Genomic DNA, 26,437 nt, shown 5'->3' with positions numbered 1-26,437 from the left:
GCAGTGAACACAGGGTGTATAAAACAGTGCATATTCTCAATAGGGCATAGCAGGCACCTTTCCAGGGAGAAGAGCAATACTTTACCCCCCCTCCCTTTACACTAATTTAAGAGAATCTCCACCTCTCCCCTTTTCCTACCAGCCTCCTGTAATTGACCACTGTGCATGCAAGGGTTAAACAAAAAAACAAAACATGTATTTATTTATTTAGACGGGCAGTAAATATCTTGTCTGATTTTCTTTAGGCTGTGAATTTAGTCAAGGTAGGGCAGGAAAGCCAGAAGAGGTGCTGTGTGTTTGCTTGTGTCTCCACCAGAAGCCCATAATCAACCGTAATAGTGGGTGGTGGGTTTCTGGTGCTTTGGACTAGAGTAGCGGGAGCTTAATTGCAAATGTGTCCGCATTCGTCTCAGTGCACCTTAATTAAGCAAACAGAAGAGCGTGTCAGTATTGCTGCCCCTCAGGTACTCGACAGGTCAGTGAGATTTACTGTTAGTGATGCCTTTGAGAGAAACAAAACTAAAAATCCACGTCCAGTAAGTGTATTATCCCCTGACAACCATGAAATGTTCTTCCTTCATGAGGATGAGAAGCGATACGTTTATTGAGAGAAGTTGCCGAAAGTGCTGAAGGAGAAGAGAAAGGAACAGGAAAGAGGGATGAAATAAGGAGTGATACAGAAGCAAGTAAAACATGTCTCGATTTTTTTTTTTTTAAAAGGCAGTTTATTTTCTCCTGCCTTCTTTCCAAATACAGAGAAGGGGTGAGGGGGGAGTCTTGACAGGATTTTTCACCTGCTATCTCTGACCCTGTTACTCAGTCAAGTGTGCAGACAAGCTGAGCATCAAGCCAGACAAGATTGATGGGCTGAAACAAGGATCCAATGCAAGCAGGAAGAAAGGAAATCCGCTGCAAATCCAGAGCACAGTGGCAGAAGTGTCAGTTAATTCAGGATGGGGGCGGGGGGGTGGGGGTGGACAAGGGACCAGTTAGCAAAACAATGATTGAGTTTAGATCAGCACCCCAAAGAACATGCATCTGATATGAAGGTCACTTACTCAGTTTCTTTCCTTACCAGGATAGTGAACACAGACTTGGCAAGGAACAGTGCGCTCAGCGGTTCATTGTGGTCCAGTCACACTGGGCAGGGTCTTGTGTTTATTTAATTTTTTTTAATAATTGGTACAGTTGTCAAGTGCAGAGCGAGAGGGGGCTCATAATGTCTCTTTTGGTGAATCTGGGCTTCATAGGCTCAGAGCCTCTGTGGATCTGCAGGTCTGTACTGTGTGTCGCTGTGGGGCTGTCAGAGGGTGGACACTGTTTATCAAAAAGGTTAACTTAATGGAAAGCAGTCTTTAGCTGTGCTGTTATGGATCCTGTCCCGATGATTCTGGAGTCAGAGAACTTCATAGATTTGAATGCCAGTGCTTCTGATCTAAGCAACCCAATGTAGAAGGCAAAATCACCACAGTGGCATGACCTCTGAGCTGCCGCCTTGCTTTTGACATTAAAAAGACAATTCCTCTTTGATTTATTTTGTTGTTGTTGTTTTCAAAGAGCTGCTGAGAGAAAGTGATCTGTGCTTCATGGTTTCCTGCATGTGCTCTTGTTCTCCAGGCACGTGTGTCGTGTGCACTGTGCAGAAGTGCAATACAGGGGCTCCAGCACAGCGATGAATGGCTACTTGAGCAATAACTGTGCATGTAGACAGTTCATATGAACACAAGCAACATTAATGCCCGAGGCACTTTTAGGAGTTTCCACGTCATCAGGAGAATGCAGGATCACTTGAGTTCTGCTGGCAGTAGAATAAATGGTGTGTGTGTGTGTGTGTGTGTGTGTGTGTGTGTGTGTGTGTGTGTGTGTGTGTGTATGGGCACAATTTGTGTCTGTGTGTATGTGTGTGCACACACCTGTGCGCACATACACGTGTGTTTCTGTGTACGTGCACAATTTGTGTCTGTGTGTGTGAGTACATGCACAATTTGTGTCTGTGTGTGTGAGTACATGCACAATTTGTGTCTGTGTGTATGTGTACGTGCACAATTTGTGTCTGTGTGTGCGCATGCTCAACAGTAATATATTAATCTTTATGGAAATCACACATTGATTGCCTTTTAAATGTGCTTTAATGAATACTGGTTTCATGTGCTTTTACAGTAAGTCCTTCAGAACAATTTATCCTCCAGACAGAAATGCATGCTCTGAGCACTGAGATATTTACTGCGCTGTGAAATCGATGATTCTCCTCTTCTGAACAATACAGCTCTAGTGATCGTTCAGGATTTTATATAAATAAAGAGCACCAGCATGCCCATAAATGAAAGATAAACACAAGGGGAGAATGCATAGATTCAAACCTTACTGAATATTGCTGACTCAAGATCTCCAAGTGCAAAATCACTGAACAATCATACTCAAAGCAAATCATAATAATCATCATAATAATCGTATTAATAATCACAATCATAATTTTGAAAACTGAATGAAAGTTATTCAATTATAATTAACTATATATATTTTTCATAAACAATAATCTGGTCCTGCTATCACCAACACAGAAGCTACAGGATCGGGAGGGGGGGAACTGTCTCCAGCTGCCTATGCTGCAGAGGCTGGCCTGGGCTGGGCTGGACTGGGCCGGATTGGGCTGGGCTGGGCTGTGCTGGGCCAGATTGGGCCAGGCTTGGCTGGGCTGGGCTGGGCTGGGCTATATTGGGCTCGGGTGCACAGGGAGGGAGGGAGGCAGGTGGGATGCAGTCAGGGAGGTGTCAGGGCTGGTCTGTGCTGTGATGTGTGCCGTTCACTCTGTTTGTTTGACTTTGTATTTGTTGGTCACTAGGTGGGGTGGCAGTTGAAAAACTTGGTAAACGCACTGCGTGAAGACCCCAGTGGTGTGATCTTGACTTTGAAAAAGCGACCTCAAAGCATGCTAACGTCTGCCCCGGCTTTACTAAAGAACATGAGATGGAAGCCCCTTGCATTGCAGGTGAGGAAGTTTAGCTGTTCTTCTAGCTAGCCTTACGGGCACTGGGCCTGTGACTGCTGATTGATTCATTGATTGAAATGGATAATTAATTAATTGCATTTTAACTGGATAATAGTGGAATGGGGATGGAATTTTCCTAATTAATGTAACTAACCCTGCTTATGAATACACCAATATTAGTTATTTATTATGGTAGATTTAATAAAATAGACAGATATTAGCATCATTATTCAAGCTGCATCACTTGCCTCAATTAATTTGCAGAAGATCAGCTAATGGGTTTTGTGGGGTTTCTCATCCAAGGGGAGTTTTAAAAGTAAAAACACTGACCCCCTGATTCCTGCATCATGCTCTGACCCACTACCGCCGTTACAGAGCAGTTATTGTGAATGCCAGTACAGACTGCCCACCTTTAATGAACACTACAAATGCACTTTCTAGAATAGTTGCTGTTTTTATGTTGTGTTTGTATTTCCCCACGGTCCTACTCAAAGTCGTGTTTACAATATGATATAAAACACGACTGGAAGGACACTGACTCGTGCCTCTTCCTCCTCACCAGTACTTTAACTTTCCTGGTGATGTAATCGCCGCAGAACAACGTTTCCCCTCCAAGCAGCTAAACAATTATGGCAATTTTCATCCAGCCAGAGCTGGCTGTGCGAGGACAGATTTTTATCTAATCTTCTTTGGGCTAAACACTCGATTTAAAGGATTGATTTGGTTCACGTTAAAACTACATAAGTCTCCCCAGCGCAGTGCCAGGATGACATCAGTAACCTCAGATTCAACTTTTTGCATGACACGAAACAAATGTGTAACGTTTACTTTGAGCATCTTCCTCTGAGTCTGGGCTCTCTGAACGAAAGGTTTTTCTGTGCATTGTGCGATGGATGGAGAGATGTGTGTGTCTGGGAGATGCGGTTGTGACTTCAGCATACAGGCCGCAGGGTTCGACACATCTGCCCTGAGACGCTTTTCACCGCATAGTTAAGAACAAAAGATCAGGGCTCTTCTCTCTGTATTGCAAAACTTGCTGTGCTCTGTTCTACCTGCTGATTTAGCCAGAATGGGGGTTCAGGATTTCACCTGCCTCCAGGAAAAGAGTTTGTTAGTGCTTGTTCAGTGGTCCCAGTCTACAATATTTTGCTATCATGCTCAGTTTGAAAGGCACCAAACACAAGCAGAGTTAAAAAACAAAAACAATAGTCATTAAGTCTGCACTCCCTTATGGTCTTTATTTAAACTGAAAATGTTTATTGAAATCTAGCAAGAGGTCTGATTTGTTAATTGATTTTTACTGCCTGCATAAGACTGTGAGGAGCCGCTTCAGAAAGGTCTTTCTCTGCTGGTCTGAGTCAAAAAACAAACATGCATCAAACAAACAAAACAACAGCAACAAGACTGGCCTCTCCGCTCCTTGCATGCTGAGGTAAATTTGAACTGGGAGGGTAGCGTGCATCAGAAGGCGTGGGAGTCTTTAATGGTGTGATATTAAAACTGAGAACACTGCCCGTGCTCGTTCCTGTGTTATAATGAAATGCATAATGGGGTTATGGCTTTTACAGAGAGAGAGGGAGCGGGAGAAAGAGAGGATTCGGCTGAAGCTGTCATAAAGGCCTTGAGAGGGAGGAGAAGCTGCATTTGTTTGTTGTCTTACTCTGCCGCTGTGCTGCAGAAACAGTCACACCTCTTCAAGTTAAAGGCCGCACTCTGCCCCACGAGTTTGCGGGTGCCAGTGCTTCAGCGAACAACAAACCAAGCAGATAGAAGAGCGAATCCCTGAGAGAGAGCGAGAGAGAGAGAAACAGAGGGAGAGAGAGAGAGAGAAACAGAGGGGGAGACAGAGAGAGAGGGAGAGGGAGAGAAACAGAGAGAGGGAGAGGGAAAAGACGGTGAAAAAATAAATACATTGTTCAAATCTTTATAATCCACACTCTTCTGAAACACAGGAAGCAGGCAGCTTGGGCAGGATCTGAATCCCCCCCTTCGGCTGCAAGTACAGCGACATACTAAATATTATGAAATCCAATTAAATCCCAGATTCTGTGGCCCTGCTGTGTTCACAAGCACTCTGTTTCCCTGCCCCGCAGCCCGGCTCCCAGATGCTGCTGCCACTCTGTGCTGTGGTGCTTTTATAAAGGCTGACTAAACTACATTCATTAAAAAAAAACAATTAGGCTGCTAGCTGGGATGCTGTTCAAGTTAGAGCCTTGGAAACATTCTGGTTGTTCACAGGTTTGTTTTGAGTAATTTGTCTACATTAAATTAAGTTTTGTGATCAAATGAGGGTTACATTGTAGATAATCTTAGAGTCACTAGATTTGGACTGGCACAACAGATAAGGTTAGAGGTGGGTTTCTACTGGGTTAACTGGATTGGTTGTCGATGTGTTTGGACCTTCAGGCTGTCACTCAGAGTCATAACAACAACAACAACAACAATAATAATAATAATATTAACAGTAATAGAGAAAGCATTATGTGGTTTTGGATCCAGAGCGTCTGCAGTGTGATGTCATAGGTAGCACTCACACAGACTGCCCAGCAGCTCGGCAGCAGGTTTCTTCGGCGATGTGATTCCATTGACAGCAATTTTCCATTAAGCGGCTGTGACTGCACCAGTCCATGAGGCGAAAGTATGAGTTGCTTTTTTCTTTTCTGTGTGTTGCCTCATGGTGGCCAGCCTGACCCCAGTGAGAGGGCAGGATATTAAGGAGGCGGACTGAAATTGAGGGCCTCCTGCCTGAGATCAGAGACTGGGCTTTGGCTTCCCTGTAAGCGATACCAAGAGATGCCCATAGCACAGAGACTTATCCCAGTCACTGCTTTTGTATCAATGCCCCTGTTCTAGAACCTGTGTGGAAGAAGGCACTCCGATGTAGATAGTCAGTGTCCCCTCGTGTCATTTTTCTTGTATTAGGAACATGTAGGGAGAAAGCGTGTGTGCGTGTGTGTGTGTGTGCATACTTGTGCATATGTATTCGTATTTGTATTCAAGCGCCTCTTCAATATACAATGTACAGAGCATGACTGAAGGAATAGATGTCAGGTTAATCGTGGAGGTTCTTTTCGAGAGGCTTATCTGCAATTCTGTTGATTTCTGCTCATCTCCTGCGCTGACACAGTAGTTTATCAACGCACGCTTGACTGAGGAACCCGGCTATCTATCTGCCAGAGACGGGATGTCTTCCTCTAAATGATCTGCAGTGGCAGTCGGACTGGAGCTGAACCACGGCTCCCATGTGTGTCCCTGCAGGGTGGGGGTGGGGTCGGGGGGTGCTCTGACAGTACAGAGGTGCCCCAGTGGAAACCCCTGCAGTCCTCTGGGGGTCACGCAGTCCCACTGGACACAAGGGAAAATGCACTGCACTGAAATGTGAGGGTGTTATTGATTTGGTAGCAAGGGAGACCCCAGTGTCTCCCCCCTGTGGCTGGACAATGTTTCCTGGAGCTTTTTGGTTTGGTTATTTCTGTTGTTGTTGATCCCTCAGGGAGTGATTTATCCAGCATTGCACGTCAAGAGCAATTCAGTGTAGCGTCCGATCAATGTATCTGAGCTGCACAGCTCTGATGGGCTCTCCATAGCCACCCTGCTGGGATCCCCTTTTTTCCTGCATGGAGAGAGAAAGAGAGAGAGAGAGAGGAGACAGAATCTGTCCTGTCAATCGTTCCGAGGGTTGTCTCTTGGTTCTGTGTTGATCCATGACAATCGTATGCAATTCGACACCTTTGGGAAGCGCCGAGACTGGAACATTGCGACCGGCTTGAGGCTCGTGACATACCTTTCAGATCCAGTGTAACAAATAACCTGCTATTTCTTTTATTTATCTCTCTGAAGAGAGCAAGTAGCCCTTTTTACAGGCATGCAAGCAATGCAGAGTGGTGTTGCCCGCTCTCTGTATGCGAACCACAGGGCCGTGATAATGGAAAGATGAATGCACTCTCAAGACAACAAGGGTAATCAATTTACTGGCCATTTGCTCATGACTGCGAAAACATACTGGGGAAAACCTATGCATATGTTTTTTTTTTAGATGCTCTATTGAACAGTTGGGAGGCAGGCTGTTGACCAGCATCTCTGTAGTGCAGCGCTGCGAGGCAAGCGGGCCGGGCTGACCCAGTTTTCCTCCAGTGATGTGCATTCAGCACACACTCAAGAGTGGCCCATTCCCTGCTCTTTCGAAGATGAGGGCTAATGCAGTGTGGAGACTGCTGGTGGGTGATTAATGGGCCCAACAGCAACCCACAGCAATGTGATCTTGCCGGCCACTTTACTGTCTCTCTGTCTCTCAGTCTCTCTGTCTTTCCGGGCCAGTCTGTGACAAGGCAGTCCTAGAGAACGCTGGCAGTGACCATGACAGATCCGCCATGATAAAGGGCTCATTAATGACACGTAGTGGACAGTGTCATCCTATTAGCTATCTTTCTTGGAGGCAGTTGTAGAGAACAGAGAAACCAAACCCAGAGCAGTCACACTGTTGATAACGGTTGCTGTTGTGCTGGTTGTTGTTTCGTAGTTGCAGTTGTTGTGGAGATAGCGGAGTGCCGGAGCAAGGCTGGCTCTGTTTATTGTGACACTGTGAGAGCTAACGCCTGGCTTGTGCTGTGGCCTCTTGAACAAATGACAGATTTGCCAATGCCTGGGGAGTGCCTAGATCATTTGGAATAGCCAGGCTGTAAATTCTGATCTCACTTGGCACATCCCATAATGCACTGAAAGCACTGAGAAGCAGATTGAGAGAGTGGCTGCCCTGGGACACTGTAATAAATGCTGATTGTAACTTACATCCTACTTCTTCCAGACAGGCATCAATACCCACTGTACGGTGTAGCTGTACCTTCAGCAAATTTGTGCACCAGAGACAGAGCTGTGAAAATGACTGTATGAATGGTTTAATTACATTTTCAAGACCTCTGTAATTTGTGCATTACAAATGGAGGACCATAATGTTCTGTAATTTATTCAAAGCAATAATTAAAGCTGTATTGATGCTTTAACTGAACAGAATCAGTCACAGATAATTGCTTCCGGACTTGGTCTGGAATGCGAAATGTTAAATTTTACAAGACTCTTTCTTTTATCAAGACTCAAAAAAGCTTCCTCTGTTCCTCGGTTCTCATCCCTGGATATGTTAACATGTCGGTGTTTTGAGTCAGGGTCGCTGGCAAAAGAAGAATTAGCCATCCGGGCTCCCTTTCCCCTCCCAGTACCGGAGCGGAGCAATGCTGTAATATAATTCCTTTGTTCACGCATCGCCGGGCACTGGAGGAATTTTGCAGACACCTGCCACTGCAATATTGTGTCCTCTCGTTTAATCCTTAAATGAGTAGCAATTGGCTGACAGGTGGATGCAGTAGCAAGACAAGACAGTGGCATTACTGGCAGGGGGGGTCTCTGCTGAGCTTTATTTTGCTTGGCTGTGGTAGGGCTGCACGGTCGCTGGAAGAGCAGGATGCCTGGCGCTCTGCCCTGCTGGCCGGCACCTCTCCACAACCAATAAATCACTCTCGTTGTGATTAGAGTGGCGGCCCAGCATTTCTTCGCTGTGTGCAACAACCATCGATTAAGATCATTGCCCACAGAAGCACAGGTGGAAACAATGAGTAGATTTATTTTTCTATCTTTGTTTAATTATTCCCCCCCATCCTGTTGGTCAGTGTGCAGCCCGGATGATTTGCGCTTGACGGCTTCATCCAGTTTAGAGCCAAACAGGGTCTTGGGGAGCTCCGTCTGTGGTGGCCATTACACTGATAATATCTGCCTTAGTGACAGGGCTTGCAGGAGCTAGCTGTAGCGAATGAGGATAATTACTGTACCATTAACACCTGCCCTCCCTCTCTCCCTCTCCTTCTCCCTCTCCTCTCTGTCTCTGTCTCTCTCTCTCTCTCTCTCTCTCTCTATTCCAGCCGATCATTCCTAAGAGCCCCACCAGCAGTGTTGCCACCCCCTCCAGCACAATCAGCACCCCCTCCAAGCGAGACAGCTCTGCCCTACAGGACCTGTTCATCCCGCCACCGCCCTCAGAGCCCTACACACCCAGGTACAGAACCCCTCCCAGGTAAGGCCCTCCCCCAGGTACACCACACCCTAAACACCCCAGGTAAGACCCCATCCCAGGCATGAAACCCATCCCTGCCCCCCTACACACTCAAATGCAGAGCTCCTTAGTCCCCCAGGTAGGACCCCATTACAGGTACAGAACAGACATACACATACCAACTGTTTCAGATACAGATCCCTTTACCACCGTAGTTAAAACTGTGCGTAATATAGAGCAAGTAAGCACAAGTGTAGCTGTGTGTCTGTCTGTCCGTGTCAGTGAGTCGGTCTGCCTGTCTGCCCTCCTCCCTCTGGCCCGAGCTGCCTGCCGGTGCCTGCAGGGGGCGGTATGTGAGCTCCCACCTGCATTGCTGTTGCAGGGACGAGAAGGGGAACCTGCCCAGTGACGATGTGGGCCGCCACCACACTGGCATCCCAGTGGCCAAGGGCTCCGAGTCGCCCAACTCCTTCCTGGACCAGGAGTACCGGAAGCGCTTCACCCTGCTGGAGGAGGACACAGTGCTGTACTGCTACGAGTACGACAAGGGCCGGGGGGGCGCCCCCAGCCGCCGAGATGGCACACCCACCTATGGTAAGGCTGGGGCCTGTCTGCTGGGCTGGGTTTATCCTGACATCTTATTTTTTTCTTTCTTTCACATTTTATTGTTTATTTTTCTTTGTCCAATCCCCTTTTTTATTTCTCCCCCTTTCTTTGTGTTCTCAGAAATGCTTTGCAATTGACAATTATGCTGTAACCAACATAGTTAATCATAACAGAGCACAAAGATCTTGTCTCTTATCGGGAATACCTCAGTCCTTATCAAAGTGTGAAGGGACACCACTTTCTTTTTGGCCAGGTTCGTCGGGGTTGTGTAATTAAGTGGCAACACAGAGATCTGGCAAATGTTTGTTGTTGCTGCTATAGAAGAATTAGATTTCGGTCATTAGGGGCCCTCAGAAAGCGCCATGCTGAGCTCTGCATCGGCTGTAGAGCGGGGGCCCCACCCTCTGCTTGATGGCATTGAGGAATTAATAACTAGGGGGACTGGTGAAATGCTAATGAAAGAGAGACGCGGTGCTCTATTTATAAAATGTCATTACGTTCTGTGCCAGGCAACCTGTAGAGACTGCACAGCGAGCGACACCCCCCCACTTCCCCTCAGGCTGCAGCGAGCGGAGAGGGGCGGGGCGGGGGGTTCGAGGGCTCTGGGAGGCACCAGTCTGTGTGTGCTCTGATCTGCTGGCACTCTCCGTGTTTTGCGGCGCTGGGATGCCAGCCTCACTAAAATCTAATACAGCCCCCTCTCGAACTCCTTGTTTTCTCCTACTGCGCACTCCATCTTTACAGCCTGACACACTGAGCCATAGAGGACCCTCTGGAGCTCTTCAATGTCATGAATGTGTGCGCCGCATGTGGTGTCGAGTAGAGCACAATGCTCTTTAGTGCAGCAGAGGACAGCAGTGCATCTGTACTGGCTGTATGTGTGGAAGGGGGCTCCATACAGAGAGCAGCTGCATTGCCTTTCATGTTGGGTATCCTGGAGATGAGACTCAGGAGGAACAAGTGTCCGTGGTTCTGATTACAGATGAGGAGATAACATGAGAATAAAAACACAACAAGAAGAGCAAACAAACAAAAACGCTTTGTGGGGAGCAGATAAGATGACAATTGCTCAACAAATCAAGTTTCTTGTTGCTTTACTGTGAGAATAATTAGCTATTCCTCAGCCTGAGGGCTGCAGTCTACAACTAATTAAACTCAGTTCTCGCTGATTAAGATCATAACAGCTCTGGAATTATCTGGTTCCCATTGAAGTCTGTTAATCAGCGGCGGCAGAGTTTTGTTAGAAGCAGCATTGTAACTTTGTCTCTTTAGTAACTGGGAAATTGATATCTGGAGGAAACCTGGGTCGAGCGGGCATCGCCTGGAAATCACTAGCGAAACTATTTGGGAAAACAAAATTATGTTGACAAATTCAGACAATGGAACCTTGCCAATAAAATATATGTACAGAGCAGAGAGAGAGAGGGAGGAAGGGAGTGAGGAGAGGTATGAGAGTTGGAAATGGAAATGCAGTTTCTAAAGTGAATTCTATGCTCCCAGCTGTCCTGTGGCATCGAGCTTGCTGATTTATAGTTGGGCCCCTTCTCCAGGATTTCAGGAGTGCCCCCCACTCTTCTGGCCTAATGGCTTTGGCTCTGTGTTGCTTAATTCATCCCACTGAAACTCCTAAAGGATGCCGAAGTCAATTTGCCAGTGTGCCCAGATAGTGTCTCTCTCTTTGCCCTGCATTTATGAAGTACAAGCAAAACTGAAACGTTAAACAATCAGTGTAAAGGTCAGGATAACAGTGGTGATATGCAAGTGAAACTTGCCTGACATTTGTGTCTGCTCTTGTTCCTCTGCGAGACGCCCATCCTCGTCCTGAACCAGCTGTTTCTGTAGAGCTTATATTATTAACACTGTGAGATTGGAGGAGATGAGATGTTTCACTGAGGGCCGGAGATGCATTATCGTCTCCAGAGTGAGAGATTCACTTGAAGGAGGGTCTGACTGCTTCCTTGGGTGCCAAACTCTGGTCTTTGGGTACCATTGGCCTTGCAGGTTTTTCATCTCATCGCAGGAGTGGGGAGGGGGATGTGAAAAACACATGGCTTGTGAGCCTGTGCTGAGGTACTGTGGGTAAACCATCTTTCTCTTTTAAAATGATGTGGGGCCACATCTGCTCTCGCATGGCAAACCTGCCACACAAGCGTTGCACACCCAGAGGCTGCTTTTCATGTTTAAACACGCATTAATAAGCACCTTTGGAAAATGCCTGAAGGAAATGCAAGACAGCATATGGTGGAAAGGACATATCGTATTAAAAAAATAAATATATGCTATTTATATATACACACACACAAGCGTTTCTGAGGCTGACTTTTAGATTTAATCTTAATTGCTTCTCAAAAATAGACACGTGCTTCCCTCCCTCAGTCTCTGTGCTTACTGTGCTGAGTTGTGTTTTCTAATGCAGTTAAGGCACAGGTTTACACAGCATCGATATAAGCCTGTTTTTCCCCGGAAAGCCATTGAATACAAGGTGATTGGTCACTGGCATCGGTGGCCTGGGCACAGGCTGCAAATGTGTGGGGATATTTAGCAGCTTATGGTGCGTTTGTGTGTTCAGAAAAACTGAAGGAGCACATACAGCAATATTATTAATATAATAATGAATAACAAGATGAATAATAATTTCAACAGTCCAGTGGCTGAGCATTAATAGCCGCAGTCTTACGGTAATGTTTGGTTGTTATTGTTTCTGCTCCCATGAGATGAGAAACAATTACTCCGCACACAGAGTGTCCCGGGGTCCCTCGAGGTGAGTGGTGAAATTAGAAAGGCTAATGGTGTGCTGGCCTCCTGTTCTCGAGCACCAGGGCTGCGGCAGGAGAGCGCCGGGAGGGACTCGGGTCTTTATAATCCATTTGATGAATCATGGACAGGACAGAGTTCTCAAACCCTCTGTCTCTCTCAAACATTATTAGTAATAGTAGTAGTAGCTGTTGTAGTAGTAGTGGTAGTGGCAGTGGTATTAGTAGTAGCAGCAGTATAGTTTTCCCCTTCTCCCTTTTCCTCCGCCTCCCATGTGCACCTGTCTGCATGGCAGCCTGGCTCTGCCCTCCCGCTGTCTGTGTTTCTCCCAGGAAGACGGGCCGATCACGTGCTGCAGTGTAGTCCGCGCCTCGCAGTGTAATTCATTAGCCTCCGTATCTCTGCTCTGCGACTGTCTGTGGCCGCTTCCTGCCCCTTGACACTCGCTCTGTCACCAGCGCAGCTCTTTGTACACTGATGGATTAAAAGCACCAAGAGTGCTCTTAAATCATGGCTGTATCAATGCCAGTACATGCTTGTCTCCATGGCTCACTTTGGAAGACGTCTCCTCACAGCCGTGGATGTAACAGGAGGCAGGAAGGCATATTGTCAGCAGCCCCCTGCTGGTCTGGCAGCCTGTGTGAAACTTGGTGTACCTACATTCCAGGCAGGAACGCATCATTTAGGTCTTTCCCCATTATGACACCTTCTACTCAGATGAGAAGGGAAAACAAAATTCGTAGGGACCTCAATAAATAACGTTAACACACATGTACTGTGTTGCGCACAGATGAGCACAGCTGTTGCATCGCATAGCAAAATGGCTCTTGGCGTCCCTGTGCGGACAGCCAGGGCTACAGGTTCCCAGGGCCGCCATGAGCCTCCTCTCTCACCCACGTCTGCTCTCTCATTTCCAGGCAGGCTGAGGCCCATCTCCATGCCGGTGGAGTATAATTGGGTGGGTGATTACGAGGACCCGTCGAAGCTAAAGAGGGAAGGAAGGCGAGGTGAGTGACTTTAAGCCGCTGTCAAAGCTGTGATGGCACTTCCCCTCGTGTGCTCAACACCGACTACAGCCTCCGCGGCAGCCGCCAGGAGCTCTCAACTATAAATAGAGCTGAGCTGCTGGAGTGTGTAGGCGGCCCCTCACGGAGGGCAGCGCGGGGGGGGAAGACAACCTAATCGCGATATGTACTCTTTATGGATGTGTCCCTCGGTCAAATTTTGGGGAGGTTAGTTTAGGGAGGATAAGTGGGACAGCAGGTTTTTTATTTGTTATTTAATAATACAAAAAAACTCTCTCTCTCTCTCTCGCTCTCTCTGTGTCTCTGTGTGTATGTTTCTCTCTCTCTCTCCGTGTCTCTCTCTCCACTGGTCGCCTTGCTCTCTCAATCCAATCCGTTTCTTCTCTTTCGAAGGTGTTAGCATTATTACGCTGCAATGTTTTTTAAATGCACTCGGAGGATTCCCACCCCCCCCGCCAGGTGTTTCTTGTATCTCAGAGAACTGCGCTGTCCCCCCCCCACTTCCCCCTGACAGCCCCATCAACAGCGCTGGCAGAGCCGTACTGACAGGACAGTTACGAAACCCTCAATGTTGATAAACAAACGTGTTAATTTCGCTCGGCCAGGGGAGCCGGGGATAGCGCCATGTTATTTCTCTCTCCCTTTATTCGCTCGTTATTGTTCTGATGTATTAAACTGCGTTGTCTCACTGCATTACTCTCAGCAGTTTGAAGTGTGTGCTCTGAGCCTCAGCACGCTGCGTGGGATGTGGCTGCTTATCTGCCACCTGGCACAGCCGCCGTGCTACCTCAGCCTGTATGCCTCGGATCGCAGTCTCTGAATCCCAGCCCTGAGATGACTCTCGAGAGGCTGGGGGTGTCATCCAGCCGGGGAGGCGGGGGTGGGGGGGGTGGTATTCGTGCTTACAGTAAGAGTAGTCTCTGCCACCGAGTCTCTGGAAAAGTGGGCTGTGACTTCTGTAAAAATGACATCGTTTCTCAGGTGGCTTCAGTCGGGTCAGTCCCAGTGACCTTTGTCTTTGCAAATATTTTAAAAGTTTCACAGTATCTTCCTGGGAACAGTCCCTAACAATGTTCCTGCCAGATCACTATGGAATCCCCTCCTTGTTACAGGGTGTTACACGAAGCAATAAGGAACATTCTGCTTTTTAAAGGTGCAGAAGAGAGGTGGTAACAGTAGCGCTAACTGGAGGGAGTAGAGTGTTGTGGGTGTCTTCCCCTCTATTGGCTGCTGTGGGGGCTGGGGGAGGCAGGGGGCAGACACAGCAGTGTTTGGAGGGGCACCGCAAGAGAAGTGACATTATAAACACCGGGGGATCCTTGAAGAGGGGGCAGCTCTTTGCCCTTGTCCAACCTGCATTGACCCTTGCTGGGAAACTTTGCAGCTTTGGAAAACAGCCTGCCTGCCAGGGTTCGATCATGTTAAAACACGATGCACGGCACCTAACCCCCAAAACAGGGATATAACAACATAACAAAGTATAACATCATGAACACATGTCTGAATTTGTGTGCTTGCGGTGTGTGCACCCATGCCAGTTACTGGGGAGTGTTGGGAGATGGCAGTTTCCCAGTCTCTCGTGTTTCCTGACCGGCCTGTGTCGTGTCCCTTGCAGAGAACTCCCTCCTGCGGTACGTGAGCGAGGACAAGGTCCCGCCAGAGGAGTACATGACCCAGCGCAGCAGCAAGCGGGACACGGGCAAGAGGTCCAAGAAGAAGGGCGAGAAGGGGGGCAGCCCCAGCCACTACGCCCTGCTGCCCGCCCTGCAGATGGAGGTGCTGAGACAGGAGTCCCTCTCTACGCCCAACCCCGACTCCTCGCTCTACCACGTGAGTGCAGGAGCCAGCCACCCTAGTCTTCATCTTCTTCACCTTCATCCCTTCCACATCTTCATCTTCTTCTGGTCATATCTGTCTACTTAAGCATCCTCCTGCACCTCCTTCTAATGGAGGAATAGAACTGTTCAATATTATTATTTGTTCATGAAAACCATGATGAATTGAATTCGATGTGTGATTTATTTATATATGTAATTATGCAGTTAATGGCTTCTGTCATCTCACAGTCTGGTAGCACACTCCCTGAACAGATGTTATAGATTGTTGTATCGTCTTCACTTTGCTTGAGGTGAAGTGAATGCTACTATTGATACTACAGAGTGTGAAGGTGCTGTGGAATAATGTCACAATTTTAATTTTAGTTTCTCATTTAGTTTTTTTGCAGTTCACAAAAAAACGAAAAACAATCCCAGGGATGGAGCTTGTAATGGAACTTCAGGTTCTTGCGTTTTGTGTACATTAGTTTCTGGGCTTTTCAAGCAGACTCTGACTGTGCTCCACAGCTCTGGAGTAATGTTGGGGCTCTCCTAAAAAGCTTCTGGCTTCTGATTTTGAGTCATTAAACGCGTATCTGTGTCGCTGGGGAGCAAACGTCCTGCTGCAGGACCGCAATCCCTGTTAATTCTGCCCCTTCTGTTTTCTCCTGGTGTTGGCTGCTGAAATCTCTGACCACGCATCCCTCAGCCTCCCTTGCCTCTCAGGAAGTCTTCTGCATGCTGTTCTTGACACTCCAATTTGCTTTGTGCTACCTGTAACCTTGCCTACAAGGAAAACGTATGAGACCGTGGACCGGAGGACTATCGCACCGGGAAGGATCCTGCCCGACTCCAAAGGGGTGACATCGGTTTCGGTAAAGACCCAGAGTCTGAGGACTTTTCGTTGTGGAATTTTTGAGGGCCTTACGTTGCTGCAAACTTCCTGCTCTTAGGAACCGGTTGGGGGCGGCCGGTTTGTATGGATGTGCTCTCACAGCCGCTGAGATGAAGTATGTTCCTAACAGATGGCCATCCTCTCTGCGTTGGTGGAGCTCGGCAAGCTGTTCTCCTGCTTGTAACGCCGGGCTGCGTTCCCCTTGTCTTTAATCCTGACACGTGTCAGACACATTGCAAGCAGGGAGAGGGGGACGGGCGAGCGCAAGGTGAGGCTGCTCTTGCTGTGGTTTCATTACAGAGTGCTGCAAGGTGGGGGGGACCATACTGGAGAACTCTGCAGATCTGGCCCAGAGACTTTGCAAATTCAGGAACTGTCCTGGCATACAAATCAGCTTTTAATTATATTCTTTTCACACACCCTTTTATTTAGACGAACTCCGGCTCATAACCTTTCCTATCTGGCGCATCTCCCCATTTTATATGCAAGGGAATTTGCAGAGCCATCCTCACTGCCACACATTTGGAGAAATATCTGGCAGGTTCAGCAATGCAGACTACATTGATAGTGATGCTCTGCCAGGCTCAGGGCTCGGCTGAGGCTGTCCTGCACGCAAATCCGCGTCAGATCTAAACCATCCATTATACTGCAATAAAATGTGTTATATTTGTTTTCCTCTGAATATGTTCTCCTTCTTTTTCCTTGACCTACTCGTCTGATCCAGTCGGATCGCGAGTTGTAATCCTTGCTGATGGGCGAAAAGGAAAGAGAGGAAAACAAACAAAACCAAAACTCAACAGCCGATTGTACCGGGCGCTGGGACTCCGCATCTCCTTCCCTGTGAAGAATAAGGCTGTGGTTCAAAAGACATTGAGCTTTCTTCTCTCTGGCACACAGTAAAACATTTAATAAGTGTTCTGTGTGCTGCATGACAGGCCAGAGCCGGGGAGCACCTGTGTGTGGACCGGGAGGGCCGAGCCATGGACAGTGCGCAGTGACAGTTATCTGCACCGCCTTTTTATATAGTTATTTATTTATTTTTCTGGATCACCTACCTGCAGTTAATCAGCATAAAGGTGCATTTTATGTTATTACTGTTATTTCTTTCCTGTAATGTCAAGTGATGATTAAATTGTAAGTCCTGTTGTACTTTTTATTTATTCAGAGAAATGTCTTAAGAACATTCACCAAATAAGATCGGCAGTATTATACACAAGTTAAGCCATACCCTTGGTTTTTCACTGGGACTATTTATTTCCACTGTATAGCCATTACTGGGCAGGAACTGTGAATGAAAGCCCTCATAATGGCTGTTCTCTTCTGCACTCCTGACACTCTATGCTTTCCAAGACAAAGTGGAGATCATCTGGGCTGGAGTGAGCCCTATAGTGTTTCATTCATTCACAGGCTGCCATGCACCTCGATGAAACTCCTGAAGTAAGACCAGTCCCCAGACCTCTTAAAGGCATCGTTCTTCAGCTGTGTTTACATTCGGGCAGGAGCGGAGAGTGTCATGCTCGGCTGTGATGAACGCCGCTGCAGGGTAGGGACACAGAAGGTCACAGATTAATAGGAGAGCTTTTCGCAGGCAAGAGACAGAGTGCTGTGCGGGTCCCGGGGAAAACGGGGCTCCAGCCAAGCGTGAGAGATCGCGGGTTAAAATGCTCTGAATTATTTAGAGATTTCTGTCTTGTCATTTTCAGTTATTGCTGTTAGTAGTGTTGTTGTTGTTGTTGTTTTTGTTGTGGTTACTTTTAAAATTATTGTTAGTAGTAGTAGCAGTAGAAGTATGATGCTGCTACTAATACTAATAACAAAAACGTTTAGACAAAAACTTTTGTAGTCCTCTCATTGTGAGAGCGCTGTATTGGGGTGTCAGCAGGTCCTGAAGTCGAGGTTCTGGTGCTGTACTTGGGTACGGCTCCATCCCCAGTGCGTGGCTTCGGTCCGGCAGCTGGCAGATTTGTATTTACAGCAAGAGCGTAGTTTACTCCAGCCTCCTGTGCCAAAAGATGAGTACCGTCAGAGCAGGACAAGTGTGCCGAGCATGTGTCCTCCACCACCCCTCACACAGACTGGGTGCCAGAGAGGCCTGTTGCTCCCCCACCTCCTACACCCAGCCTTTCCTACCCGAGGCCCTGTCCTGGAGAGCACCTGTCCAGCAGGTTTTATAGGTAACCCCTAATAGATCAATTTATAAAAGTCTGGAGACCATTGATGTTCTGATCAGGTTCAGCCGGGCTTGGAGTGGCAAGCTGCTTCAAAAGCAGCAAAACAACTAAACATTCCTTAATAGCCAGGAACGGCTGTCGATTCGTTTGGAAGATTCATGGTTGCTTAATAACCGCCAGTGTGCGCCTCCAGACCCGGGTGTCAGTGTGGTGCTGAAGGGGGAAGATTAATAGCAGTTTCAGAGCAGCAGGAGATAATTGTTCTATTGGTGACAGGTCCTTCGCCCTGCAGGGGATTTCTCACAGAGGAAGGATTGATTAAGGTCCCAACAGGGCTTTCACACCCTAGCCAGACACTTCCAGTCCTGCCCTGCTAGCAGCTCTGTAGTTCCTCTTACCGGCCTGGCGCTACAGCAGGTGGAAGAAAATCCGTTCGAACGGAGCCAAAAAAACTGCGCCACAGTGCACAGCCTCGTGGAAACAGACTTTGCCATGTTCTCGGACTCCCTCTCTGCTGTGAGGCTGAGGTTTTTGCAGTCCCCCCCCACACCCCGGCTGCATTAGTGAGTGCTTGAAATTGCAGATGACAAACCCTGAAGATGCAGCATGAGGATGCATCAAAGACAGCTGGCATCACTGAACTATAAGAAACAGAATGATACGAACAAAACAGGGATATTCTTGAAAATCTGAGGAATGGGACCAACTAATTACATTCAGGTGATATATTGTTAAAAACTTCTAATCTGATTGTTCCTCATCAGTCCAGATCGGCCCTGATTGGTCGAGGGTTTTTGGGTTTCACTTCTGAAAAAGCACAAAGTCCTTAATACATGGGGCTATTCCCAGGAACACAGTGTTATGATTATGCTCTAGAAATGTCCCCTGCTTGGCTCAGGGCTGATCCTTCACTGCTGTTGAGGGAGCAGGGCAGCGTTAAACACTGCAGGTGCAGCAGAATTCACACCCATGCTCGTCGTTATTGGTTCCCATTTTTGGTTCCCATTTTATCCTGAGCGGCCCTCACAGGCCCCCTATTCTTCATACCGCAGGCTTTTACAATACAGGAGTGTTTGACAAAAAAAGCTTTGTTGCAAATACCAAGCATTGTTATTCTAGTTTGTCATGTGACTATTTAATACTTGACCTTAAACATTCAAACAATAAGGCAGTGTTTGTGTGTGTGTGTGTGAGAGAGAGTGAGTGTTTGTGTGAGAGTGTGTGTCAGAGTGGGTTGGTTTATGTGGTTTACGAGGACTTTTTTTTAGGTTACAAACTGGTAATTACAAGGTTATTATGCAAAAACGGTGGTTTATGAGGACATTGCCAATGCTTAAAAAACATACTAAATGATGTTTTTTTGAAAATGTAAAAATGCAGAAAGTTTTTTAAGGGGGTTAGGTTTAGGGTTAGGGTTAGGGTTAGGGGATAGAATATATAGTTTGTACAGTATAAAAGTCATTATGTCTATGGAGAGTCCTCATAATGGTAGCAGCACCCTTGTGACGTGTTTGTGAAGCGGCTACACCGAACCCCAGCCACACTGATGCAGATCATTCAGAGCTCAGCCGAGGCCTGTGAGGCTCCCTTAATAAAAACACAAGCAACCCATTAAAATATCTTGCCTCCTGATGTGGCAACTAACAATCAATCCAGTTAGAGAGTCCGAAACAGACTGCAATTATCGCCGCGCTGCGAGAGCTGCCGTCGCTGGAGGTGCTGATGGCAACTACTCCCTAATGCCAGCCGTGTCCTTATTGACATATGCTCCTGTCAGCGCAGGGCAATTAAAGTAACTGCAGACTGTAAAAGTTAAATGTATCACTTGGTAGGAAGAGGACTGGGACTCGGACTGCAGCTGGTCTGTTCTGCATTGTGCTGGAATGAGCAATGCCATCTCACTGGAGTGTGCATTAGCATCGTGCCACTGCGGCTGGAGGAGATGATGATGATGATGATTAAAACTACTCCTACTCCTACTACCACTAATATTAGTACTACCACTGCTTATCTGTCTACAGGGCTTTCCACATTTTAGCCCATGACATGTCTCCCTCAGTCTCTTAATTTGAGACTGTGGTGCTCATTGCCCTTCAGTTAACTGACTCTCCTGAAGTCACGCTGCTCTGTTTCTCTTCATGAGAGCGGGCAGCAGAAAACAGAAACGCTCCCATCTGTACCATTTTTTTACTGGATGTTGTCAAGCAAAATAAAGAAACAAACAAACAATAAAACGTCACACTGCCGTTCCTCTGCTGAGCCCATGGCAGACAAAACAAAACAGAGAAGAGATTGAAGGCCCAGGGAAAGCAGGGGTTCCGGGGAGGCTGACCCCCGAGCAGGGCATTCAGGGTCCATGGCCATCCAGCTGCACACGTGTGTCCGTGTCCCGAGAGCCTGGAGAGGAGAGCAGCCACTCTGAGGAGGCATGTGCTGAAGTGAATGCAGCATCCTTAACAAGCGCGATTATATTTTGGATGCGGTGCGTTTTCTGACTGCCTGGGGCGCCCCTGCCTGACCTAATTCAGCACTCGACATCAGGAGTGACTTCCTGTTTTCTCTGCTGCTGTTGTGACACAGAATACAGCTTCTAGCATGGAAGCGTGTTTTTTTTGTTCTGTTTTTTTCCAGTTGTGTTAGTTGTTGTCCCGTATATTTATTTTGTAGTCCTCCTTTGCTGACCCACAAGGGGTAGTGCACCCCAGGGGTTCTGCTCCACTCCACTTCCCTCGTCTCCGACCTAAATTAAAGACATGAGACGGGGCCTACAGGGTGCATATTTGTAAGTCAGCACAGGAGGCATTTTAACATCCAAACCCTGTCAGAGAGCGTCCTGCCTCTGGAGTAGTGTGCTGTTGGCGGCAGTCTGCAATAGAAATGCTACAGTTACTAAGAGATTCCAAGATGTGTTTTCTTTGGTGATGACAGAACACTTTTAAACGTGTGTGTGTGTGTGTGAGAGTGTCTGTGTCTGTTTCTGTGTATGTGTTCGTTTGCCTGTCTGTCTGTGTGTCAGTGAGAGTCTGTGTCTGCTGGAAGGCAATGGGAGCTGGAGTGAGGGTTAGAGTGTAATTCCTGCCTGCAAACCTTATTGAGATGTTTCTTTTCCGGCGAGACGTTCCCTCTCCTCTCCCTGCAGCAGTTGACATAGTATGTGCAGCAGCGCAGTTCGATTAAGTACAGTACGATGTGCTCTGTTTCAATGTCTCCTAATGATGACATAAAACCCGGCAAAGAGCTGAGAACGAGTCCCCAGGGCGCGTGTGGTGTCCCTGTGGGGCACATTGCGATTCAGTCAATTAAGCCCCGATAACTGGAGATGGGGGGAGCGCAGGAAGCATAGAGTACAGAACTCATCACTCGATTCCCATCCTTTCTTTCTATTTGGCGATGTCTGAAGACTTCGCTGAACCGTGACAAGCCACAGACGCTTGTTGCTGTGTCGGTGTGGGGAGCCAGGGGGATACTTTCATGGCTTAATGGGTCATCCAGCAGCGGGATGACAAGGCAGTGATGATGTGTCAGTGCAGATTCAGGTCTGTGGACACTTTATTTCCAAAAAGAGCCAACCTCTGATTCAGTAATAACTGCGCACCCAGGTACTCCTGGAGCTGCAGTGCTGCGACAGCAAAAGGTTAGTGATTATCCCAGCGTGAGAAGGGAAATTATAAAATGTCAAACAAACAAGTCCTGGAGTCGAGTCCCACAGTGTTTTACCGCAGCGGTTAAATGTTAAATTGTCACCGTCGGAGGAATGTGAAAGCCGGCACCCTTCAAGGGAGGAAACGGGGAACCTGGTCTGAGTGACAGCCCTTGTTCTCCCACAGAGGGCTGCTGCTCGCAGTAAATCCTGCGCCCTGGGCGTCTGGCTTTCTCAGTTTGAACGGGCATGCCTTTCTCTTCAGGCCTCCGAGGCAAACTCTGACTTTAATCTGTCACAACAAGATGGATTAATGGCTGTGGATCATTGCTTCAACAACAACAACAAAACAATGAAGCTCTTGTGATTCCAAGCGGGCTCTGCATGTGCTCAAATATCATTCTCTGCCAGTGTGTGTGTCCTACCTCCCATACCTTGTCCAGCCAGCCTGCGGTTAGTTCATGTGTGTATGTGTTCGAATGGAGTGTATTTCTTTCATTTCCTTTGTAGGAGATGTCATGCCTTGTAATGAGTTCTCTCTGAGATTTGTCAGCGTTTGTTCAGGAAACCCTCCTGTGCTCAATGATTTAGTCTCTGTTTTGTTTCTTCTTCCTAGACCTTTCAACAGTCATCACTGCATCATAAGTCCAAAAAGAAGAACAAAGGTGGGTGAGCTCACTGCCACGACTACGCCCTCGCATTCAGTATAAACACTGTATTCACAGCCTTTCTTTCCATTGTCCCTGTGCACGATAAATGGTGATGGGATTCAGCACAATCCCAGTCCTCTGTGTGCCATCTGCTGGAGCAGTGCTGTTTTTGACATGCGGACATTTTCCCAATGCCCTTGCCATCCCTTATATCCTGTTCGTTTTACCACCAGCCTCGCTATCCCTTATATCCTGTTAGATTAGAATGCCTACATGTCCAACCTTCCTCTGAGTGTGTTCAACATGTTGGCCATAGATCGTTGACCTCCCTGGCTTTTGCTCTTAAAGGAAATTGCTCTTTAGCCACACAATAAACACTGTGTAGCACACCTGAAAGGCTAAGGCCGAGTTAACTGATTCTGTATGTCAGAGGTGTGAGTGACGGACAGATCGGGCCCCCGTGGAGGGCAGTTCAAAGCAGAGGGGGCTGATCAAAGGGCAGGTTAAAGGCCAGCAGTGTGGGAGGAGGGACCAGAGCGCAGATGAAAGAAGTCTGAATCACCTGGGGCGTAGTCAGACCTCGCTTTCCCCTGCAGCCAAGCAGAGAGCTGACAGAGCAGGGCAGTTCGAGGCTAGGGCATCGCAGTGCAGGGCAGCGTGGTACTGTACCTGACCTGCTCCTCTAAAAACGACCCCTTCCGGCTTTTCACAGCGACCCCGGCTTCCATGAGCAAGAGGCGGATCTCGTGCAAAGACCTGGGCCGCGGCGACTGCGAGGGCTGGCTGTGGAAGAAGAAAGACGCCAAGAGCTACTTCTCGCAGAAGTGGAAGAAGTACTGGTTCGTCCTGAAAGATGCCTCTCTGTACTGGTACATGAATGAAGAGGTAAGTCAGCTTGTGATTGGTTTGTTTAAATTTTTGTTTGCTTTTTACAGTTCATTGAATTGGTTCGCTTTGTTAATTGATTTAGTTAATTGATTTATTTGTATATTGATGAGAGGACTGGGAATCCACACTTTTGGAGAAATCAAAACAAAAGCAACGACTTCTAGCTGAATTGACCGTTTAGCATTGGAAGCAGGAGGAGCTTCTCTGAGGAGCAGTGAGCGTCTGTCATACAACATCCTGCCATGTTTTTTTAGCTGCTACCAGCAAACAAACCAGCAAGACATGCGAAGAGGCCTCCTCTCATTTGATACCCTTTCTTGTGTCATTATGTTCCTGAGACTTACATATGCCAGATGTGTATGCCTGTGCACACAGAGCAGGGAAACTTTGGGCTGGCTCTACTCCTGCAGACCAGCAGAATGGTAAACAGGCCGCCGTGATCTGGCCCATCTGTTCAAACTAAATGCTGCCCCGGCCTGGCTCTGCTGCACCTGTCACTCACCGTGTGATGCGGGCCCCAGCAGGCGGAGCAGCAAGAGGCTTTTGTGTGCACATCCTGTCACCCATTCTGGGGTGTTGGAACAGAGCCCCTGCATCTCGATGGATCCATGCGTTTGCTGAAACACCATCGCATCAGATGGGATTCCACAGCTGATCACCAGGCATCCTCAGCCTCCTTCGGCATGTCTTCTCTTCCCTCCTGTCCTGTCCTCCCCCACCCTAAAGAAAAGGTCGAGAGCTCTGTGGAAACATGCCAGACAAAACCTTGAAAAACTGTCTGTGCAGGTGTGTCTTGGGGGATTCAGGAAGGTTAGGCGTTATGAGTATTTCCTCCCAAAGAGCCCATGCATGAGTCTTCATGGCTAATTAACGATGACAGCAGCTCTGAGCTCTCTGTGCTTTTGAATTGCTGGATAGCTGATCTGTACCAACCATGAAAGCACAGCCATAATCACTTCTTTCTTTCTTTCCATCTGTGGCACATCTGTGCCAGAATTCCAAAAGGCCATCTTTCAGTGCACCATTGACTGGCTTTCTGTGGATGAACCCTAACACAGTATTGTTTCTCCCCCCCAGGATGAGAAGGCAGAGGGCTTCATCAGTCTTCCAGAGTTCAAGATTGACAGAGCCAATGAGTGCCGCAAGAAATAGTAAGTATATCGTCCTGCTGTGGTGTGTGTTGCCATGTTGCTGTGTGTTGCCCTACTGCGGTATGTTGTCCTACTGTCGTATGTGTTGCCCTGCTGTGGTGTGTGATGTCTGGGGATGCAGTCTGTGCCAAGAGCGTAATTCAAGGTTGAGCGAGAATGGGAGAGATCGGTAAATAGTCTGTTTGCTGCGTCTCCCTACCTGGGCTCATTTTAAAGTATTGAAAGTATTCAGGCTCCTCATATGAATGGTTGGCATTTCACCCTCTAGAAGGGGAGCATGTGTTTCCGTCTGTGTCCCTGTCAGCCCCGCATCATATTCTGCGGGCTGCAGCAGCTGCTGGATAAATTCCAGTTTGTCCAAGGCTGTTATTACAGATTTGAGTTATTGAGATAATAGGTGGAGTGCTGCTTATATCCCTCAGTCTCTGCCGTGGCCAATAGCCAGTGCGCTGTGATCGTCCTCCCATAGCCACACAGCTGATAGGAAGAGGGTTTAACAATTACTGATTTCCTTGGGACTCACAGTGACTGCCAATCCATGCATGAAATTGGCATTCCTGGGGTAATGGTATCTTCTCTGGCAGCGGCACTAACATAGTGAGACTTTCACTTCTTCAGCACAGCTTACCCACCTCAGTGTGGCGATGTGTTGCAGGTTTTTCGGGCAGATTGAAAGCATGAGTTGCTTGCATGCAGTGCATTGCCTGACATCTGATGCCAATTTCCACATCCTTGTTTGTCTCATTCCAGCGCTTTCAAGGCCTGCCACCCCAAGATCAAAAGCTTCTATTTTGCAGCTGATGGTGTGGATGATATGAACAGGTGAGTGAATCACACTTGACACACTGACATACTAACACACACAGAGACACATTGATACAATTATATATTAACACACAGATACACTGACACACACACACTCACTCACTCATGGACACACTAACACACAAGCGCTTTCATACTCACTCACTGACACACTGACACACGTAACATAACCAGATCAACACACGTACAGACACAAACTAACATACACTGACACATTAACACACAACACATACCCTGATCAACTCACTCACCCACAGATAGAGTGACAGAGATAGAGAACAAACATTTGTACTCCCACATCCCTGGATTCACATTTCAGGGGTTGTCCCCAGAAACGTGTTCAGATAAAGATCACAGTGATGTGCGATTACAGTGTTCCAACACAAGGGGGCACTACACACTGACTGAACCGGTCGCCAGTCTCACACACACACACTCACTCGCTGTAGGCAAGCTGCCTTTAATTCTATTAGTATCCAGCAAGGGCCCTGGGAACATAACCTTCACAAAGCCCATGTGTCTGCAGGTCACTCTTCACATCTAGCCGACCGAAAGGAGAGGAGAGAACGGCAGCTCAGTGTTAACTGGCATGGGTTTTATATGCATTTTATTTTGTTGTTTTATTGGGTATTTCTGTCTCCTACACAAATAATATCGGGTTCACCCCTCATATGATGCCTTCTCATCAGGCAGGCAGACTGTACTGTCTTTGGGTTTCTGTCACCTGGCGTTACCGTTCACAGCTGTCACAAAGCCCCCGCCTGACAGGAAACACCGAGCCGTGTTAGCAGAAACACGCCCCCCCGGCCCCACGGCCCTCGCTGTGCAACACGCACGCCTGCCTGACGCTGGCAGCTCTCCATTCCCTTTCGACGCAGAATGAAAGTGACACTTTTGTTTGTGAAAAGGCAGACACTCTGGCCCAGACAGTGGATTACCAAGAGACACGGCCCCTAATGGCTGCTGTTAAGTAATGATGTGGCAGCTAC

General features: G+C 47.6%; 1 protein-coding gene across 4 annotated transcripts in view; it reads left to right on the top strand.

Moving 5' to 3' along the window:
• The window catches only part of LOC136746497 (connector enhancer of kinase suppressor of ras 2), an 87,655-nt gene that overhangs the window by 47,618 nt on the left and 13,600 nt on the right, over window positions 1-26,437 (top strand). For 2 of the 4 annotated variants that reach the window (XM_066699030.1, XM_066699029.1), the window contains exons 9-17: window positions 2,843-2,989; window positions 8,899-9,032; window positions 9,412-9,623; window positions 13,307-13,396; window positions 15,030-15,244; window positions 22,551-22,599; window positions 23,297-23,469; window positions 24,550-24,623; window positions 25,374-25,445. In XM_066699030.1, coding sequence (XP_066555127.1) covers window positions 2,843-2,989; window positions 8,899-9,032; window positions 9,412-9,623; window positions 13,307-13,396; window positions 15,030-15,244; window positions 22,551-22,599; window positions 23,297-23,469; window positions 24,550-24,623; window positions 25,374-25,445 — 1,166 coding nt within the window. Of the gene's footprint in view, window positions 1-2,842; window positions 2,990-8,898; window positions 9,051-9,411; window positions 9,624-13,306; window positions 13,397-15,029; window positions 15,245-22,550; window positions 22,600-23,296; window positions 23,470-24,549; window positions 24,624-25,373; window positions 25,446-26,437 lie in introns of all 4 variants that reach the window. The other 2 variants (XM_066699028.1, XM_066699027.1) reach the window with 1 other exon arrangement.

The sequence above is a fragment of the Amia ocellicauda genome, chromosome 3, assembly GCF_036373705.1.
Source record: "Amia ocellicauda isolate fAmiCal2 chromosome 3, fAmiCal2.hap1, whole genome shotgun sequence".
Classification (NCBI taxonomy): Eukaryota; Metazoa; Chordata; class Actinopteri; order Amiiformes; family Amiidae; genus Amia; species Amia ocellicauda.
The sequence above is the reverse complement of the archived record's forward strand: the minus strand, read 5'-3'. Positions and strand labels throughout refer to the sequence as shown.